This window comes from Gopherus flavomarginatus, chromosome 14, assembly GCF_025201925.1.
Source record: "Gopherus flavomarginatus isolate rGopFla2 chromosome 14, rGopFla2.mat.asm, whole genome shotgun sequence".
Lineage (NCBI taxonomy): Eukaryota > Metazoa > Chordata > Testudines > Testudinidae > Gopherus > Gopherus flavomarginatus.
This window is the reverse complement of record NC_066630.1, coordinates 29,699,918-29,721,778: the sequence shown is the minus strand read 5'-3', so window position 1 is coordinate 29,721,778 and position 21,861 is coordinate 29,699,918. Positions and strand designations below refer to the sequence as shown.

At 37.2% G+C, this 21,861-nt stretch overlaps 1 protein-coding gene across 2 annotated transcripts in view; it reads left to right on the top strand.

Moving 5' to 3' along the window:
* The window catches only part of TOX3 (TOX high mobility group box family member 3), an 88,681-nt gene extending 67,467 nt beyond the window's left edge, over window positions 1-21,214 (top strand). For both annotated transcript variants that reach the window (XM_050922549.1, XM_050922548.1), the window contains exons 4-7: window positions 12,797-13,066; window positions 14,927-15,154; window positions 16,992-17,072; window positions 19,346-21,214. In XM_050922549.1, coding sequence (XP_050778506.1) covers window positions 12,797-13,066; window positions 14,927-15,154; window positions 16,992-17,072; window positions 19,346-20,086 — 1,320 coding nt within the window. In that variant the 3' untranslated portion in view covers window positions 20,087-21,214. The remainder of the gene's footprint in view (window positions 1-12,796; window positions 13,067-14,926; window positions 15,155-16,991; window positions 17,073-19,345) is intronic.
* The last annotated feature ends 647 nt before the right edge of the window (window positions 21,215-21,861 follow it).

The window sequence follows — 21,861 nt, the reverse complement described above, 5'->3', positions numbered from 1 at the left end:
GGTAAATATTTATTAATAATATTAGAATTCATTTTTAAATTAGACATTTCATGAATTACTTTGCCTGGGAGCTATAAAAACTTTATTACAGCAATAAAAAAATGTAAAGGAGGCATTTTGAGTATGAAATTTCATTTCGTGGTCAATTGAATTTACTATATCTGACAGAACTAAAGATGGGGTTATAAAATAATTATGATGTTCGTATACACTTACAGAACAATGCTCTTATGCAGTGATTTTGGGTAGTCTTACTTTAGTGCTTCATTAATAGTGTATGGCTAATTACAAAAGGAGATAGTTTCTAGATACTGAAAAACAAGCAGTAGTTTCCTTTGCTGAATACAAACAGTTAAAATAATTTGAGATGAACCACATCAAGTTCTTTGGTCGTTTTCTGAATTATTAGAGACCTTACTGTAAGTGATAGTTATTTTAGCTTGATGTAGACTTACCTTGTTGAAAAATCCAGTAGAATTTCACCTTGAAGAAATGTCATGAGATTTTAAATCACAAATGTTGAAAAAATAAAATGTGCTTGGACAGAATTATGATTAATACAGTGTGTCTTTGGCTTTGTTCTATGTACTACCTGACATGTTCACCTATAAACTTGAATGCAGAATCGCCAGAGGCATGGTTAAAAATAGGTTTTGTCAAGGTTCTCCTATGTCTCCCTTAGGGTACAGAGTTGGCTAGCTACATCATAATACTTCTGCAAGCTCCTCAGATACTCCCCATAGGAGGACCAGAAAAATAATAAATAATACTTTACATTATATTCTTGATTTATTATTACTTATATTCTTCAGTTCATGCAAAGTGCAAGCAAGATATTTATTACCAGAATAAATGTGGTCTAGCAGTTATTAAAAGATTGTATTGATGGATTAGCAATTGTTTATGCTATTAAGAACAAGATAGTTTATGATGTATTGGGACTGATTTCCTACCCTGTCACATTGGTTTTGCTTTAGAAAAGAGTGACAATTTGTCACATTGCTGATTAGCTTCATTATTATTGGCAACAAGCACAACACATTTATCTTACCTAAATGCATGCTATTACATTTAAAAACAGACAACAGCAACAAAAAAGGGAGATAAAAGGAGTGCAGTATGATTAACAGTCACATTTTAATAATATGCAAATAAAATCCTAGTATTCAAAAATGTATTAATGAAAAATTGATGCTTTTTTGAGTTCAAAGAAACCCTTGATTTACATGATGCAGATACTAAACTTATAAATATCTGACTCAAAATAAGTAGAAATCAGTAGCAATATCCTGGTCAAAATATTTTACACTGAGGCTCTGTTGTCTGTTTAGATGATCATCTGAAAAATTATTTTAATCTACAAAAGATGGCAATTCTATAAAACTACAACTTGTGCTCCTGAGGATTCCTTTTTTTTTTAACACCTCTCTATAATCTGCCCAGCCTGCTGAGTAGCATTGACATCAGTAGTACATCAATTTCAGAAAGTGGATTATTTTTACTAGACAGCTATTGTGACATATTGGGTCAGTCATAAATGAAAGATATTCATGCAAGCATGCAATACTTGTAATGAAGTCTCACTCTGACCTTCTGTATGATTGATTCTGTAATTTAGTTTTCTCAGGCAGTGCCTGAAATGAAATGAAATCATGTTGAACAAGTTTTGAATACCCACAGTGCACCAGGAGAAGAAAAATCTGCAGCCCCAGAGGCTTGAGAGAGAGCAGCTGAACGATTTATCTCCATGCTATTATAGCCTTTGCCAGCGTTCAACATTTCTTTCTTTCTCTTTTTTTTTTTTCTTATTTGGCTTAAGTACTTAATTCTGCAGGTAGCTGTAAATGGGAAAATAAAATGCTGTTCAGATTTAAAATGACAGGACAGGAGTATGTGCAGGGGACTGATAAAATATCTTGAATAGAACTGACCTTTCATGTAGCTGAAAGTTACTGGGGGATTCATCCTCATAATTACCATATAGATTATTTTTATTTCTTTCCTGCAATGAAACATTTCAGAGAGCAGTAGTGCTGATTGAATGAAAATTGAACTTGTTAACATTCTTTTCAGCTTAGCCTGTTGTACATAACAGAAGGTTAGCTTTGATGAATTTCGAAATTCTCTTTCTGATATCCAAGAAACAGACAGTAAAGTAATTTTCTCTTTTCAGTCTGATTTTTTTATCCAAAAAAGTATAGATTTTACAAAAACAAACTGATAAATTTACATATATTGCTCGATATATACTGACTGTTGGAGAAATTGTGTTTTCTGTTTGGTGAGGATTTGATCCTATTTGAGTTTTATGATTGTGACAATACCCTGATTCCATTTAGGATCCTGCCCAGATACACTTAATTCATTTTGGAATAAACTCATCTTTAACTATGTTACAATTTAAATGTGGGACTGAGGTCAAAAATCAAAAAATTAGGGTGGCTATAACTGAGATAATAAGAAGAGACTTTTAAATAAACAGCGAACCGATGTCATGGCCTTAAAGAATTTAGCTGCAATTTTTATCCTGTTAGAGGGTAGTAAATACGCAAACTGAAGACGGAAATGTTATAAACATCTCAAAATAGTGCTTTTTACATAAAGATCTGAATCTTACTGTATTTAATCCCAAATTGCTAATTTAGTTTTTCAGTGACAAGATTAACTCAAAATTGCCAAAATTAAAGCTAAAAAAAAAAAAGCTAGTTCAAATGGCAAAAAAGTCTTCATTTCAAGCAATTACTTCACCACACATGACTGCATACCTCTAATTTATATCTTTAATTTTCATTTACAAATAAACTTCCTTGTAAATCTCTTTTTTTAGTATTATAATTTTATATTTTGAGAGAAAGAAGTAGGTTTTCAATTAATACAGAGTTATAGCTATGTTGTTTAATGTGTTACAGATAAAACAGTTATTTCATGGGTCATTAATGTGTTTAATGCCTGGAACGTTCTATTAAAACAAGCCCTTGTTATTGTTATTAACATGTTTATTGCCATCCTTAATAGGAAAAAATACAACTAATTCTGGAAGGTGATAATTATTCATTTATAGGAAAAGTGGCTATTTCTCACCAGAAGAGATCTTTTACGTTCAGTGATTTGATTTTTTCTCAAGAAACTGTGGGCCACTAAATTTCAGATTAAGATAAGCAGTATTAATCTGTTTTCTACTTGAGTTGTACTTTAGGAATAGTAGTTTTTATAGTCACCCCTTTCAAGAGATACAATATCCACAGACATTATCTCAAAATAAATAATTGCTGTTGACTAAGTGTAACTAAAAATAAGGGGTACTCTTAGGGACCAATCCTGCAAGAAGCTGCATGCCTTTGGCTCTCATTGAAGTCAGTGAGCGTTGTGTGTATCCAGTGCCTTTCAAAAGATGCTTAGCACCTTGGAGGAGTAGACCCTTAATTCTCAGTTAAGGTGTCATAAACATACAGCTAAGGGTAGCATAAAATCCCTCTTTACCATGTAAAGGGTTAATTCCTCTTTTATCGGGAAAGAGTTAAGAAGCTCAGATAACCTGGTTGGCACTTGACCAAAAGGACCAATAAAGGGAGAAGATACATTGCAATCTGTGGGGAAAGGTTTTTGTTTGTGTCTTTGTTTGGTTCTCTTGGAGTCAGCAGAGGAACCAGGGCAGGGTAAATACATCTCCCTAAGCCATATCTGGACTAAGCATCTAGTATTGTAGAAATAGTAAGTAATGGCAAAGAAATGCGTTAGATTATCTTTCGTTTTAGCTTGTGAATTTTCCCTGTGCTAAGAGGGAGGTTTATCCCTGTTTTTATAATTTTAAAGTTTCGCCTAGAGGGGAAATCCTCTGTGTTTGGAATCTTTTTGTTACCCTGTAAAGGTATCTTCCATCCTGATTTTACAGAGGTGATTCTTTTATCTTTTTTTTAAATAAACTTCTTTTAAGAACCTGATTGTTTTTCAGTGTCCTAAAGACCCAGGGGGTTAGATCTGTGCTCACTTTGTAACCAGTTGGTTAGGATATTATTCTCAAGCCTCCCCAGGAAAGGGCGTGTAAGGGCTTGTGGGGATATTTTGGGGGGAGGTAGGGCTCCAAGTGGCCTTCCCTGAACGTTTGTTTAAATTACTTGGTGGTGGCAGTGATCAAGGACAAGATGGAACTTGTGTCTTCGGAAAGTTTTAACCTCAGCTGGTAAAAATAAGCTTAGGAGGAAGTCTTCCATGCGGGTCCCCACATTTGTACCCCAGAGTTCAGAGTGGAGAAGGAACCCTGACATAAGGCTTTGCAATACCATTGTGCATTGAAATCATGATAATTGGTTTTATACCTGCAGATTTGAGTTCAAAGTTCAGTTGAACAACTTTTGGGATTTCTAGAGATGGAAATAAACAGTATATATAGCCCACTCAATTTACAGTAACAATCCTGGCTATAGCAGACAACCACTGCAGTTTGACACAATACTAAAGCAAATATAATCCTTCCCTAGCTTGGTGATAGAATAAAACATTTAACTGGTCTTCTTAGACTCTAGTTTATTATGCCCTCAAAGCCATTTTAATTTTGTATGTTTCAGTGTAGACAAAACAGTCTCTTTGCTATAAGACGTGTTTCCTCCTTCCTCTTGTCTTGATACAAATTTAACAAATCCAGGTGCTAGTGAACTTGTTACAGAACAAACAAACAAAAACACCAAATGCATCAAAAAATGATGCAACTCAGAGCAAAATGGAAACTGAGTATATTGAAATGAGAATCTCCATGTGTAATCCTTTAGTCAACATGGGCTCCTAGCATATTTTAGAAACCTTAGATTGAGTTAAGTAGCAGCAATATGATACAGAATGGCAGTATTTGCCTGAGACACCCATCCAGTGAGCTGGTGATGTTGCTTCTAGTAAATATTAAGGGGTTTTGCTGAGTCACTGGTGCAGATGACTTCTTATTATCACTTCCAGATATGTGAGGGGCTTTCTAGAAAGAGAGAGGAAGGATCTAGGTTGTGGTTGAGTACTGAAGAAGAAAAATTAATTATTTAACATGAATGTAGCAGGACTGCCTTTAGGCCCGCCAGGCTGAGACAATATTGTGATAGGCACTATAGGAATATATAGAAAGGTCTGCAGTCTAGGAGCAGCCAAGCCTCGGATGAGTTCTGTAGAGTGAAGGAGTGACTAGAATTTGTTATTTTGTTAATTTCTGTGTTAATAGAACCAAGCTCCAAGACAGAAGTGGGATCTATACCAGTGGTGCTCAAACTTGGGCCAGCGCTTGTTCAAGGAAAGCCCCTGGCAGGCCAGGTCAGTTTGTTTACCTGCCATGTCCGCAGGTTCGGCCAATCGCGGCTCCCACTGGCCGCGATTCACTGCTCTAGGCCAATGGGGGCTGCAGAAAGTGGCGCGGGATGAGGGATGTGCGAGCTGCCCTTCCTGCAGTCCCCGTTGGCCTGGAGCAGCGAACTGCGGCCAGTGGGAGCTGTGATCGGCCAAACCTGCGGACGCAGCAGGTAAACAAACTGGTCCAGCCTACCGGGGCTTTCCCTAAACAAGCGGCAGCCCAAGTTTGAGAACCACTGATCTACACTACATATGGATTGCTTTTGAAATGTAGTTGGAAAAGGCAACTATCAGATATGGTTTAAGGTGTGGTTATTTTTTTAATCTCTTTACAAAAGTGGTATAAAAGAGGAAAATTGGAGAATGTCTTGACTTAGATGATGATAAGCCACAGCAGACCCAGGCTGCAGATCAACAAGAACAACCAAGATAGTTGTAAGAATAGTAGCAAGCCCAGCGTGCAGCCCAACTCCAACAGCAGCAATTCCAGGAGCAAATGTTCCAGACACACCATTCAGGCTACCAATAGCCATCATCCTTTCTCTGTTCAAGATGGGCCCGAATGATGGCCGTGCCTGGTCACCTTTGAGCAGATGGACACTGCTGTTGCCTGGGAGGAGTCCTGAGCTGTCCATTTTGCTCCTTTCCAAGTTCTTTTCTGGCCTTGGTAAGAACACTGCTACTGACTACCTTCATTGTCCCTGGCTGCCATCCTAGACTGGGTTAGGATCTTTGAGGAGAAGTACCAGCAGCATTTCTGGGAGAAGCTCTTTTCCTCAGGGTTGTGGCTGCACTCCTTCACCTAGCAACTAACCTATGAGGTGACTGGGTGTCTCAAGCCTGAATATTAGTCAGTGGAAGAAATTATGGATTGGTTTTAGGCCGTCTGCTCAAGAGTTGCAGACTTGGATGGACCCACGTTAACTGTCTATGCTGGCAGAGGTTGTGCAGCACACATAAGACTACATGGAGAAGCTCAGCTACTAGAGGGACCACCACAGCCATGCTGCAGCCCAAGCCTGAAAGACAGTTCATGAGCCAGATTCAAAAAACATCAGAGAAAACTGAAAGGACCATAGAATTAGAAGTAGGGAGATAAAACACATTCTCTCCCAGACTGTAGGGAGAGCTGGCCACACCTCCTAACCAATGTTTTGTTTGTGAAGGGAGGCATATAAAAAAATTCTGTGCCATAAGGAGGTGTGACATGGAGATATGTGAGATCAGGCTGACAGAAAGGGACACTCACCTAGATTTAGGGGTGATCCAGCAGTTGCTCTTTTGTCTGCTCTTTGTGTGAGAAAGGAACTGAGATATATCCCAAACTTTCTCCTTTGCAGGTGTGTAATGATGAAGAGATATGTGATCTTGCTGAGATCTCCAGGGGATGAACTGTGCCTGCATGAGTGGCTTTTTGACCTGAGAGACTTGTAGTGCACTTAGGCTGTTTTAAATCTTTTGGTCTAAGTGTTTTCAGATAGCAGAACCTGTGCATGTCTCCTCTGTCCAGAGGAACTTCTAGATATATCTTGCAGCCTTAATTCCCTGTGAATGGAAATGGTCGTTTATCCTTTCCCGTTGTTGTGGGACAAGACTAGGCAAACTTTCCTTTCTCCAGGGACATGAGACTGTGGCTCATGGCTGTGGAAGAGGAGATGCTGGCAACCACAGCTGGGCTGGTGTTTTACTAGTCTGTATATTTGAAAACATGAATACTTCTTGAATGGTGGCAATACTGAGCAAAGCTTTGTGTTGTATTTCATAAAACAAGGATTGAATCTATGACAGATAGAAGCATTCTGTTAGTATGATTTTTTTTTATGGACGGAAGAATTCAAATCTTATAAAACTTTGATAATGGATTGTGTTATCTATACTGCAGTTGTGGAGAGAGAGCATGGACGATTTCCTTCAGAGAGATGCTGACTTACAAAATCTGAGTAATTTACAGATAGGAACTACCGATGGTTTTGCTTTTTATATTGAAGTAAATTTATCAGTTGGTATATTACATCGGCTTATGTTATCTTGACAGTGACAAATCTGACTGGCAATAGAATGCATAATGTTTTTAGTCAACTTTCAAGGGGGTAGTTGGTATAGCCACAGAGTAATTTGCACACATAAGTGTTGGATCTGGAATACATACTTTTGTGGGGACATTTACCATAGCCTTCCTTAAAAAACTGACACACCAAGTTCAGAGTTTGATCCTGGTCCTATATCTTTATATAGTCAAAATGTCTATTGGACTCAGTCCTGACAGTGTTTTTTCTGCAAGACTCCCACTGAAATTAAGTGGAAGTGTTGCCTAAATAAATGATTCTGGATTGGCCCCATTGATTTTAACATTATTTTTGAAGGTATCAGGACTTCAGGATTGCTCCATGATATTCAAAAGAGTAATTTTCTAGTGATTTGATCCTAAAATTCAGAATTGTATTTTAAAAATATCATATTAAATGTTCATGTAGGGTGAAATTCTCCTGTCTGCAGAAGACTACTGCAATGCCATTACTCCGAAGTCACCGTCAAAATAGGGTTTAAATGGAATGTAAACAGTGTACAGGTTCATGCTAGCCTCTTGCACCAGGTGAATTCCACTCTCTCTTTTATCAAGAGGAGTGTTAAATTGTTTGCTTTAATTTCTGCTGGATGTTTTGTGAGTTTGATGTTACAAGAGCAACATCTAGCAGTGTCCTTGTTTGGAAGGAAAGGCTGTATAGTTCCAATTTTATCTGCATTGCATATCATATACTGAAGTCTGCAACATTGTGCTGGTGCACTGCAGTAGTTGCCTCAGTTACTTGGTGAGGGAAGTGGGAGATGAACAATTCAAAAGGACAATCCTTTAAAAAAGGATGCATACAGAAAAGACTATTAGGTTGGCAAAGCAGGGAGCAGTTTGCTGTCTGGAGAGCCTCTTGGTTCCTTTGATCTTGCCTTCTGTGTATCACATTACACTGAGATAATACTGCAGAACTCTAGGACTATGAACAGTTAAATTATTCACACATATATAATGGACACTAAGATTTGCTTGTGGGTAGTTTGAAAGAGTTTTGATGGTAAAACATTTTGGGCTAAATATTGGTTTGCCCCTAGCTTGGGTGTTCTTGAAGGGGCAGGGTTTGCTAACTCCCTCACAACAGTGCTTTTGCACAGGACTTCACCGTAACTTTATCTTTAGTGCTCTTGAAGGATATTAAGCAGAGCTGAGTGAAACTTTGGGTATGTCTACACTACAATAAAACACACGCAAATGGCCCATGTCTGCTGACTTGGGCTCCTGGGGTTTTCAGTCTGCAGGGAGTTCATGCAAATCCTTTCCCTTTTTTATTTCAAATTCATAAAAGTTTGCATCCCCTGAATCCTTATGATATTCAAACCTGATTTAGCCTTCGTGCTACTGGATGCTTGTGTTTTGTCTCATTTCGGGTCGGAACCATGGAGTATTGCCCAATTTCAACCCAAAACCATAAATCAGACCAGGTTAACTCAAAACTTGATTCGGTTCATCTGAAAAGGTTCATGAATATTTTGGCAAACCTGATCTAAATTTTGAGTTACATTATGAAAGTTGTGCACATTTCAAATAAAAAACCACACTGAACCCCATGTACATTCATAATACGAAATTGGTAGAGTCCTGGAAATCTGTGGATATCTGCGTCCATGGATCATTTTTGCAGATTGCGGTTCGGATGCAGATACAAATTTTGTATCTGCGCAAGGCTCTAGAAATGGGAACATAGTATTATCTCTTATTTTGGCTATTCCAAAAAGATGTATTCTGAATATGTGAGCTTTGCTGTTTCACTTGTCAGTGTTTCAAGTACTAATGGAATTAAAATTTCACATAGACACTGTGATCCAAACACTGATTATATTCTTTCCATGAATACTCCTGATATGTGAAAGTTTCTCATAATTCTCTAGATAATGAAGGAAATATTACTGATTCTGTTGACTCTGTACGGCTACCACTCTGAAATCTATCAGAAGATAAGGAAACCACCATGTTTAAAATATTTGAGAATAAAATAAATAAGGTATCTTGGTGGAAGTTTACATGATAATGGTGTCCTCAAGTTGATTTACAAGCTCAGAAGGGATTCACCAAGGCTGTGAACCAAAAAAATTAGGACTATGTATATCCCATACCTTAATGCTATCACATCAGACTATTATAAAAATACAAAAAGCTCTTCCACTTCCTTTTCTGAAATCTCCTCTGCATGCACAGTTATGTACAGTATTCTACTGAAATTCACAATGACATATATCCACAAAATAATAATTGCATTCACACTCCATTCATCATGCTATTTAAATACATATATTAGGAATATAACTTTGAATATAAATGCAGAAAATATATTGCTGATGGTTGTCACATGACAATAGAAACTGTTTTTACCAAATCAGAATATAAGAACCAGAAATTAACCTTTAAAATATTTTCTTTTTCATATCAGACTTTCTATTTGATGCCAGTTAGCCATTTCCAGTTATGAAATGTTATTTACTTTCCAGTTTGTGTTTTTGCTTAAATTTTTATTGAGGCAAAACAGGGAAGGGAATAATAAAAAAATACAAAGAGGAAAAAAAGAGAACTCCCCTTCTCCCACACAAACATCTCAAAAGAAGGAACAGTTAACAATTCATGGGCTTGTATATAAAATTAAATTCTGAGTCAATGCAAAGTCAAGAGAATTTAGTTTCAATAAAATCATAGACTCAACCAAAATGACAAGACTTAGAGTAAATCATTTGTAACCCAGGGCTTCGTATTCTGCTGCTTTGGTATAAAGACTGTGAAAGATGGTTTTGTGTAACAGCAAGGAAGCGAGGGAAAACTAGTCTTTTAGAGGTAGAATACTTCCTAGAAACTGCTTTGGGCATGACCCACAAAGAAAGGGAATTCTGATTATCTCCACCTTTGTTTTAACAGCAATTTTTTTTCTTAATACAGTAAACTAGTGTCTGTAAAGCAAAAGGACTGAATTAATATACAGAAAGTGGTATCCCTTAAAAAAGACTTGAAATGACTTCCAGATGCCACTGTCAATATAATTCTAAATCATAGTGACCCTATAGTTAGTGGTAGTAAATTTCACAGAAAGGTGCCCTGAAGCAAATAGGCATTTCAACTAATCACTCTGATGGTTTAAACATTTCTATATCAAATGCTTCATTTTTGGCACACACATTCATCTCTAAGGAACTAGGCTCCTTTTCTTGCAGTTGGGAGATAATAAAAGCATTTGAGAAATAAGATGAGAAATGAAGTCCAGCAGGGATGAGCAGCCCAGCTGGCAGCAGCTCGTAGACCACGGGAAATTTGGTAGAGCTCTTGGCGGGTTCTGAGATCCCAGCATGTAGGATCTGTACCTTGAATTTGGAGGGTTAGTGCATCTGTGTTGGACCCCAGTGAAGTAATTCTACTAGGTATGGTTGGGTGTTTTGTGTGCTTTGGCACTGGAAACATCCATGAGCTCATAGCTGTGTGCTAGACCATTCTGCAAATTGAAGGAGGCTTCCACAGTGGGTATCAGCACATAACCAAGAGAACTCTAGATTCAGAGTTAATGTAAAGGGGCACTTATTTGGTGCTCTAAGGGAAGTGAGAAAGGCTGGGCAATCTTGTTTCCAACAGATGAGGAGGATGGAAAGTTGAATGAACATCACCTTCCACTACCAACCCCCTGCATCACTTAGGGACAGATTTTCACACCTTAGAACTTTCAGGAAATAGTTTTCCCATAATATGAAAATTTTTGAGACTTTGAAATTTTTTCCTGACTTGAAATGGAACAAAATATCAAAATCTTTTAAAAAAAATGTGCACCAAAAATATTTTGGTTCAGGTCCATTGAAATGTTTCATTTTGGTAACTTTTTAAAATATTTAGTTTTGATTGTGAACTTTTTTTAGTCTATCTTAAATTTCTAAATGAAAGCTGTTTCAGATTGAAAAATAATTGAATTCTTAATTTAAAAAAATTGACATGAAATGTTTTGACCATTTCTGAAACTTCTTTGCACATTTTTTTTTTGAGTCAGGTGGTTTGTTGAATATGAACCTGTTTCATAAACACTACTGGTTTTGGTGAATTGACTTTAAAAAAAGAAAAGAAAAAAGAAAAAATGTTTTGTTGAAAATTCCAGCTCTAGTCAGACTTTGTGGAGGCAATTCTGAAAGAGTTCAGCCTTATTTAGGCACTTAAATAAGCTCCAGATTGTCAAATAAGTTCAGCACTTATAGGTCCTACTGAGATGCTTCTGGCCAGTTTTTCAAGTAAGCTCAGCACCCAGCAGGGAAGTTGGGGGTAGACTGTAAATTGAGCACTTCATGAATCTGCAGTTTGCTGAGGTTCAACTATATTTATTTAAGTATTCCTTCATGTGCAACTAAGTATGGTATAGATTATTAGCACTGAAAGAATGTTCAGAATCTAATTTACTTCTTGCATTTCCCTCTGTTTGAACAATATAGATTAGGCAGATTTCTGAATCAATTTGTGAGATTTTTATTCTCTCCATTTACTAAGTGTGGTCTATAAATGAGCATTTTTTCTTTCATTTTTAAATATTCTTTTATGGAATATTGATCTTCTTTATATACTTACAAATAATAAAACCTAGTTCTGCATAGACAGATTCAAGTTCATTTTACACTCAGGATCTCTGTTGTTATTTATAAACATGCTAGGTACTGTACAGATTTATAAGAAAGCAGTTCTGGCCCTCAAGAGTTTTTGATCTGTAAAGACAAAAAACCCACAAACGATGGGAGTTAGAGACACAATATACAAGAAAAATAAGACTGATGATTAGGATGTAGTTTGTTAGTTCCATGTGTACTTAGTTATTTGGATTTTATTTTTATCTGTGTGTATTTACTTTTCTGTAGGCTACCTGCAGAATTTTTTTTTAGCAGTGATTTGAATTATTTGAACTGTGCACTAGCATGCTGCAGTGTCTGAGTTCCAGACTCTACAGGTTCTTTGCTTAAAATAACTTGGATTCCACTTCAGTCTGAATTATTTTTTTACCTACGTTGGTTACAGATAAGAACTATGTAACAACTGAGTTGCCATTCAGTAGAAGAAAATGTTTATTTTTTTTTCATTTTGTTTACTTGGTGTGTGGATAGCAGCAATTTGTGTCCCATCAGTTTCAGTGTTTCCCCTGCACAGTCAGTCAGTGTTTTCCCCTTGTTTGTGTTGGTAATCTGCACAGCAACAACGACAGGTGGAAAACATTTTAAAGAATAGGGAAATATGATTGTAATGCCACAATAATGGGTAGGGGGACTCTGGGGAAGGTGTTATACCTCAAGCTGCTTTTAACTCATTTTTTAAACTGACTAGATTTCAAGTTGACAGTGTCAACTAAATAAGACTGTTAAAATGATCCATAACATTTTATGGTCGCTGCTAAATATTTGCTCTTTCCATGCTTTTTAGGATCATAGCCACTCACAAGTTTCACAGTATCGCCAAGATCATTCTTTGATTATGAGATCGATTGTTCATATGACTGATGCTGCTCGTTCAGGAATTATGCCTCCTAGTCAGTTAACCACCATTAACCAGTCTCAGCTAAGTGCACAGCTGGGACTAAATTTAGGAGGCACTAGCTTGCCACATACTTCTCCTTCACCTCCTGCAAGTAAATCAGCAACTCCTTCCCCATCCAGCTCTATAAATGAAGAGGATGCAGATGAATCAAACAGAGTAAGTTATAGTATGTGTTTTAATATATATGACTAGATATAATATAGTTTTGAATACGTAGCAGTAGAACTGCTGACTTCACTGCAATGTGGCCAGGTAAAATATACATATATTTCAGTAGTGGAGTATATGATTGTGGCAATATTCATAAGCTCTGGGTGACCTCTTTACTTAGTAAAATTATAGTTGCTTATTTGCTACAGAGCTAGAGTGAACACACACTGCTATCACTCTCCAACTCCACCACTTCCTGTGGGTAGATGGGTGGAGAAGCAGTGAACTGATGGATCCATGTAGTCATCAGTTCCCTGCCAAGGATCCTCCCCAGACCTCCCTGAGGCTGGCACACAGGAAACCCTCCTGAGGACCCCTTCAAGAATCACAGAGGGGGCTTTTTACAACATATATGTGCTCCTTGCATTCTACCCCATTCTGCTGTTCTAGGGATACTCTGTGACAGCAGAGGGATATGGTGAAGAAAGGACTTTCTCCCTAATAGTCCTGTGACACCTTATAGACTAACAGATGTATTGGAGTATAAGCTTTCGTGGGCGAATACCCACTTTGTCAGACACATGCGTCTGACGAAGTGGGTATTCACCAACAAAAGCTTATGCTCCAATACGTCTGTTAGTCTATAAGGTGCCACAGGACTCTTTATCGCTTTTTACAGATCCAGACTAACACGGCTACCCCCTGATACTTTTTCTCCATAATATTACTTTATGACGACCCTACCCTGCAGAGCTTTCACTTGCACAGTTCCCATTGGTTTCATCAGGAGATCTGCCTGGGTAGTACATGCAACCCTAACCCTTAAGTAAATTCTCATTGCTCAAATATTTGTATTAATTTCAGTTGATCTGAACAGAATAATTCCTTTGCTAACAGGTCTATTTAAATCTCTATGGAAATGAACTCCTGGCATACTAAAACTTCCATAAAAAGGGAAAGGTCAACCTTTATTTCTAGCAAAATGCATGTATATTTTAATATATGACACTAAAGAATGTTAAAATGTCAAAACAGTTATAAGGTAGTGTAAACTGACTGATCACATCTATAAAATCTGAAATTTGTCATAAAGAAATAGGCCTATACATGCATATATGCCTAAACAGCAAGGAGTCCTGTGGCACCTTATAGACTAACAGATGTATTGGAGCATGAGCTTTCGTGGGTAAATACCCACTATGTCGGATGCATGCTCCAATACGTCTGTTAGTCTATAAGGTGCCACAGGACTCTTTGCTGCTTTTACAGATCCAGACTAACATGGCTACCCCTCTGATACTTGATATATGCCTAAGATATCCTCCTGAAATCACTAAAGAGCTGTATTATGCACACTTCTGAAGAATTGACTCCACTATTGCTCTGTAGCCAGAGGAAAGTATTCGTAACCCCTGGTCCAAGCGGGAGTTAACAGGCTTAGCCAAGGGACCAGGAGGTGCCCCTAAGCTTCTTATTTTTGAGTTTCTGTTGCTGAAATCTATTCTTTCATGGAGAATGCACAAAATATGTAATGTAGCCTGTATTAATTTTTATTGAAATTATATCCAGGACATGCTCTTCCCATCTAAAACTTAAGGGACTGAGTCTGCAACCCTTAGTCATGTTGAATAGTTATTACACACACATTTACTTCCATTAAGGCCAGTGGGATTAAACGCCTGAGTTAATTCTACTTAGCAGGAGTAAGGGCTGCACAACAGGATTCTAAAACGTTACCTGTCCATTAATCTTATTCATTTGTTGTTTAATAGAACTTCTGAGGATTTTTCATACACATTTGATCTTCCTAACTATATTTCAAGTGAATATACCATGTAGGCAATGATTTCTGTTGCTGTTTCTTAGGCTACTGGAGAAAAAAGAGCTGCTCCGGATTCTGGCAAGAAGCCCAAGACTCCAAAGAAGAAGAAAAAGAAAGATCCCAATGAACCACAAAAGCCAGTGTCAGCATATGCTCTATTCTTCAGGGACACACAGGCTGCAATTAAAGGGCAGAACCCTAATGCTACATTTGGAGAGGTTTCAAAAATAGTAGCATCTATGTGGGACAGTTTAGGAGAAGAACAAAAACAGGTAATAAAGAATAGACTGCAGTTATGCAATAGTATATTATGAGAAGTAAAATGACAAGTAAATATCAGGAACTAGATTGTCAGCTAGTGTATATCAATGTTGCTCCACTGAGCTATGCTGATTTACATTTCCTGAGGAGCTGACTGCAAAGCAGCATGTTGTCTGCCGGTGGTATCGAACTTTGGTGTCCTATCAATTCACATAGATAGGACAAGTCCAGTCTTTACAGGTCAGTTTGATGCCATCAAGTCCAGTCTTTACAGGTCAGTTTGTAGAAAGCTTGGGTGATGGCATCCCAGTACCCTGTTATATATAATTAAATAATATATTGTTACGCTTTTTTTCTTTTTACTTTACTCAAAATTTAGACTAGAAGGGAAGGTACAACACATTTGCCATTTCCTTTGGTCTTCTTTACGAACCTTTGTTACAAAGATTGTTGGTTTCAAACCTTTGAAGCCAACCCTGTGTGCCTCATTATATCAGCCTACTGTTTGAAATTTTATTCATAGCTCATTTTAAAACTTAGTACAGTAGAATGAGTTTTCAGAGATTAGTGTTTCCTTCTTAGGGGTTGTGTTCCTCTCCATATCCACATAACTCCTACGCATGAATTGAGAAAATAATAGAGTCCTTGGGGGTCTGTTTTCCTGTTGATACTTCTGTGCAACCCCCATTATTGTTAATGGAAGTTATGTTTGCATGTAGATAGAAGAATAGACCCCTTAGTGGTAAGTAGAACAATGTGAAGAAGGGAGAGGCATACTTATTGGCCTCTTGTTACAAAGCACCTGCTGCCATGTAAAGTGGCTGATTCACTTGGTTTTGGTTTAATGGTGACTGCTCTAGTTTTCATTGGTTAGTGAAGTTAAAATCCCCAATCCTAAAGTATATTTTGTCTCTCAATTCTGAGATCTCCAGTCACCCCTTAAGCGCCCTAATTTGGAAAACAGTTTTGTGGCAAGCTATGAATGGTTCTTGTTTTGGACATACAGTTTATGATTTCTTTGGAAGATTTTCAGCCTGCGAAATGTTAGCAGTTTAAAGGTGATTTTTTTCCATATATTGAAAGTGAGATGTACAAAAATACAGATGGCTCAGCTTTGGCTTAACTCTGTTTCCATTAAAGTCAGTGGGAATTGAGTTAGGTCAACTTTGTACACTTTTCAAAATCCGACCCTTAATAGAGTGTGATGTTTTTCTACTTCTTCATCCATACTGCCTAAAAAAAAATCTTCACTCCCTGGAGATTTTCACTAGTTTTTCAGACTTAATTTCATTCTCTTCTCTTCTACCAGCAGTTGAAATTGCACTCCTGCCATATCTCCCTGATAACTGGTCTTAGTACAGTATTAGTTCCTAGAGAGGTGAGACAAGCCTGGAAATCACGTCAAGGAGAAGGAAACATCTTGCTGAAAGAAATGTCATACTTAATAGTACTGACCACCAGCTAAGACCATTCACTATAGCAATTTGTAGCAGCCATAGAACAATAATATGATTAGTGATAACAAGGATTACCAAAGGAAAACATTAGGGTACCGTGGTTAAAATCCAAACAGGTAGGCAGTAAGATGAAAACTGATGTTCATCTACAGGAGTAGATAGTGTACAGTGTAAGGTAATATGATTTTCAGTGTAAGGCTAGTTGTCAACATTTTAAGAGAAGAAAAATCACATAATTGTGTGGGTGGGTGGAGGATGTATAGACTGAAAAGCAGGACTATATCTTTAATTTCCTTGCATGTATACAAGCATGACCCCATTGGGGCAAGTGGTGTTTTATGGTGAAAAATGTATAAGCTGAAGTTGGTGTTAATTGTGGTGTCTTTAACAGGTATATAAAAGGAAAACAGAAGCTGCCAAAAAAGAATACCTAAAGGCACTTGCTGCTTATAGAGCTAGTCTTGTTTCTAAGGTAAGCCTGATGGTGACTTCAATCAAACGTAAGGTAGAGTTTGGCAATGGTTATTTAAATGTGAATTTTGTCATGTGATTAAAAATAAATCTAGAATCCCAGAATTCCTTTTATATAGCCCTGAAACATTTTGTGTAACAGCTCAAATGACATTCTGTGCTTAGTTTTTGCACAAAATTTTTTCATAGTCCTAAAATCACTGTAATAAATATCGGACAATAATTATGCAAACACACCTTGTCTCTGGGTTATTTTTAGAAGTAAAATAATACATGTCACTACGGTGAGCGACAGTTTATAAAAGTAGAATTTGATCATTAGAAATGTATTGGCTTTTAAATACTCAGATTTACAAGCTATCTGCAGAATTTTCCAACTTCCCACTTTCTAAGAAGACAGACTATATTGGATATGGGGCAAGGTGCAAGATGAGGCGTGATGAAGCCTGTGTATTTCTTGCTGTTGAAAGACAGAAATACACTATGGCTATGAATTTAGAAAGTACCTGCAAATGGACAACCAGGATCCATACTGAGTACTTCAGAAGAAATATAGTTATAAAATCCATCTTGCAATATGAGGAAAGTCAGCCTATAGCATTCTTATGTAAGAAGGAGCCTTTTAATTGGCATTCTTAGATTGGTTCTCCTTTCACATTTGAACATAAGAGATATATGCATGCATCCAACTAAAATATCTATGGAAGAATTACTAGATACAATTAATAGTCTGCTTACATGTCTCATGGATTAATTACAAAAGAATCCCTAACTCCAACAATAAAATGTAAGGAGACAGTACAAGAAAATGATGAAAACCAGCTCTCAAGATCACTTATATGAATAGCACAAGAGAAAGTGTTGAGCATTTCATATAATTCAGATTACAAATATCAAAACAACACCAGTAGTTGAAAACTTTGAGCTATATCTGAAGTTATATTGTCCGCAGGATATGGCTCTTTATTATCTCAAGGGTTTGTAAAATGAGGCCACTATGTCACTTAGACACTTTTGAAAATGTTACCCTAATCTTCTTTTCGAAAGCACCAAGGTTGCTTAGGAGCCAAAGTATCATTGTCTTTCAAAGACAGTGGGACTTACTATTATTATTAGTTGTTTGTATTACTGTCGTGGCTAGGAGCTCTAGTCATGGACCAGAATCCCATTGTAGGTACTTTACAAACACTGAACAAAAAGATGGTCCCTATCCTAAGGGGTTATAATCTACATACAAGACAAGAGAACAGATGGATATAGACAGACAGGGGAGTACACAGAAACAATGAGACTCTATTGGTCAGCATAACAGGCCTGGATTGTTAAATATATTTAGGTGCCTAAAGATGCAGATAGGCACTGACTGGGATTTTCAAAAATGCCTAACTCTCATTGAAATCCCTTTAGACTTTAATTATCTGTAAAGAACTCCGACTTGGTACACTAATGACCAGCAATCGTTGAGAACCATACTCTACAAGTCAGTTAAAGAGGTTTTGCCCTTCAGTGGTGTGTCATCAGTAATTCCATTCACATCCGTCACAGGAAAGTTTTGTGGAAAACAAATATGCAAGTATGCAACGTATTGTGCCATGATGTCCCTGTGGGTATTTATCTTAAAGCTGCTGGGCCAAATTCAGGTCTTCCCCCATGCAATCCCATTGACTTCAGCAGGATTGCAAGGGTTCAGGGAGAGCAGAATTTAGCTTTCTGTCAGAATCAGAACTTTAGTTGTTTGTGGTACCAGCTAGAGCGGTGTATTAATGCAGGATGGAATGAATCTGAGCCCTAATGGTCTCTTCTCCCTGCTAATTGATATTTTCCAGGAAAAAAACCCCTTTCTTTCCTTGGCAGCTTCTGGATTTTTTCTTCACCTCAACAGCACCCCTTTTTGTCCCTGTAAAAATGTGAGGTCTCTTAAATTGATCTGGGTAACTCTTAGCCAGGATCCCTGCCGGCTCTCTATCTTGTACAGATTTAATTTAAAAGGGAAGAAATAAGAAATGAGACAATAGATCTATTGAAACTGCTGTTCAATAAAGGAAATCAGCTGCATTGTGCAAACTCTAAGAAGTATTGTGACTCATATCTGCTGCATGAACCACTATAACAACTGTAAGACTGCTTAGGATGAATGATCTTTCCTACTTCATGTTAAGCTGTTTACATTAACAGTATATGAGGGCAGAAAGGGACTTCATATAATTTGTGAGCCTGATAATAATGCCCTTCTCTGTACCAATATCAGCTCTTGAATGTCTCTTTTAAATGCAGGCGGCTGCAGAATCAGCTGAAGCCCAGACAATACGGTCTGTTCAGCAAACGTTGGCGTCCACTAATTTGTCATCCTCCCTTCTGCTGAATACTCCTCTCTCTCAACATGCAACAGTGTCTGCATCTCCTCAGACTCTCCAACAGTCCCTTCCCAGGGCAATTGCTCCAAAACCTTTAACCATGAGACTGCCAATGAATCAGATTGTAGCTTCTGTTACCATTGCACCAAACATGCCAGCAAACATTGCAGCCCCATTGATAAGCTCTATGGGAACAAATATGGTCACAACACCATCTTCATCGCAAGTAAGCCCTTCAATGCAAACCCAGCAGCATCAGATGCAACAGCTACAGCAGCAACAGATGCAGCAAATGCAGCAGCAGCAACTACATCAGCATCAAATGCATCAGCAAATCCAACAACAAATGCAACAGCAGCATTTTCAGCACCACATGCAGCAACATTTGCAGCAGCAGCAGCAGCATCTTCACCAGCAAATTAATCAGCAGCAAATGCAACAACAGCTGCAACAGATACAGCTTCAGCAAATGCAGCAACAGCAAATGCAACACATGCAACACCAGTCCCAGCCTTCTCCTCAGCAGCATTCCCCTGTAGCCTCACAGATGACCTCACCCATCCCTGCCATTGGGAGCCCTCAGCCAGCATCTCAGCAGCACCAGTCACAAATACAGTCCCAAACACAGACTCAAGTATTATCGCAGGTTAGTATTTTCTGAAGATAAATGTTCTTGTAACGTTGTTTTGCATTTATCAAGGGGGTAGGGGTAAACCATATTTGGCTGAAAACTGTAAATTGTTGATAGTAGTTATGCAGAGATGCATAACAGATCAAACGATCCTCTAAAGTGTCTATTAGATAGGCAATAAAGAACTACAATGTAGCTGTGTATCATCTTTTAGCTGACTATAAATCATTTTGTTAAAAAAAAATTAAAAAAATAAAAGCTGTGCTCCTTTTCATGTGATGGCCTTTTTAATTTATTTAAGCTTTACCTACAATATGTGAATCAAATGGCCTAATAAATACTTGGATGTTATGACTGCAGAATGGCCTTTTGGAGTTATATAATGTAACCTTTCTTTCTCTAAAAGTGAGTAATGCACTTCAAGGCAGTTTAACCTCATGAAACCCTTAAAAGCACAGTTGTAACAACCTGTAAAATAATGATTGGATTTCATACAATCATACTTGTATGACATGAGTAGTTGATGGCATTTTTTTGTCATGAAAATAATGTAAATCAGATTTTTGCCAAAGCTCGTATTTTTTTCTTTCCTACACCTCTGCAGAAAAACAAACGCAAGCGACTAAATTTAAATAGTTGACCCGTCCTTTCACTTTGATTTCTCTAAATAAACCTACTATACTTTGTAACAAAATATATATCGACACTGTTACCCTATTATGTTAATTCCAGTTACAAAACAAATGTGAATATTATATTCTGTGTTTAAGTGATGAGTTTCAGATTTAATACACTGTATTTTTAAAAGGGAAATGCACTTAAATAAAACTGTTATTACAAAAACTGAAATTAAAAAATGCAAGAGGTTTTAATATGCTGTAATACCAGTAGAATATATAAAAAGCTTCACATCTGAATAATCAATGTAAATATTTTCTTTAAAAGTTGTAAGTTTTCATATCGTGTTGTAAAGTTTTCATAAATGAGGCTTTAATGTAAACACTGGTAACATGAACTATTAATTGCTACGTTGCTTATTGTGTTTTTAAGCTGTTTTATACTTTTTTATGAGTTATGATAGCAGCAATTAAGTTGTTTGTATTTTGCTTATCTAAAATAAATGCTTTTATCTTGCTATAGAATAAACACATTTCAGTAAAACCAGTGGACTGGAAGTGTTTGATGCAACAACCAAAAGAAAGTGTTAACTTTTAATAGTACTGTCTTTAAAAACTTACTTATTCTCCCTTCAGATTTTTATTTTCTCAAGCACCCTGTGTAACTAGGTACTGTGCAAAATTTGCTGGTATTGTATACGATCAGTTCTGGTATATGTACAAATGCCCTTGTTAAAATATGTGAAGAACAGCATATGACTTGTTTAGAGTCTCTGTGACTAACTGCACAGGCAGTGTATAGAGGGTGGGATTATAAAATTTTCACAATACACGGATGTTGCATAATATCAAAGGCACTACTTGAGGAGATGAGGTAGCAGAATCGGGCAGACTAGTAGTATTTCATAATGGTCTCAGTCAAAATTCTGGTTTTAAAAAACCCCTGAACTTCTGTAACCGGCTGATTCAAAACCCTGGATATAAAAACCCTGAACTTTGTGATTCAAGCTCATCTCTATTTCTTATTTGCATATTTTAGGATATGAGCACTGAGTGATATATAAGGGTAAAAAACATAAGCATATCACGTGGCAGGTTTGGAATCTTCCTCTACTGTAGTGTCGAGATGCTGGTGCTTTTTATACATTCTTATTCTTGAGAAGGAAAAGAACTCTTCTTTTTCTTTCT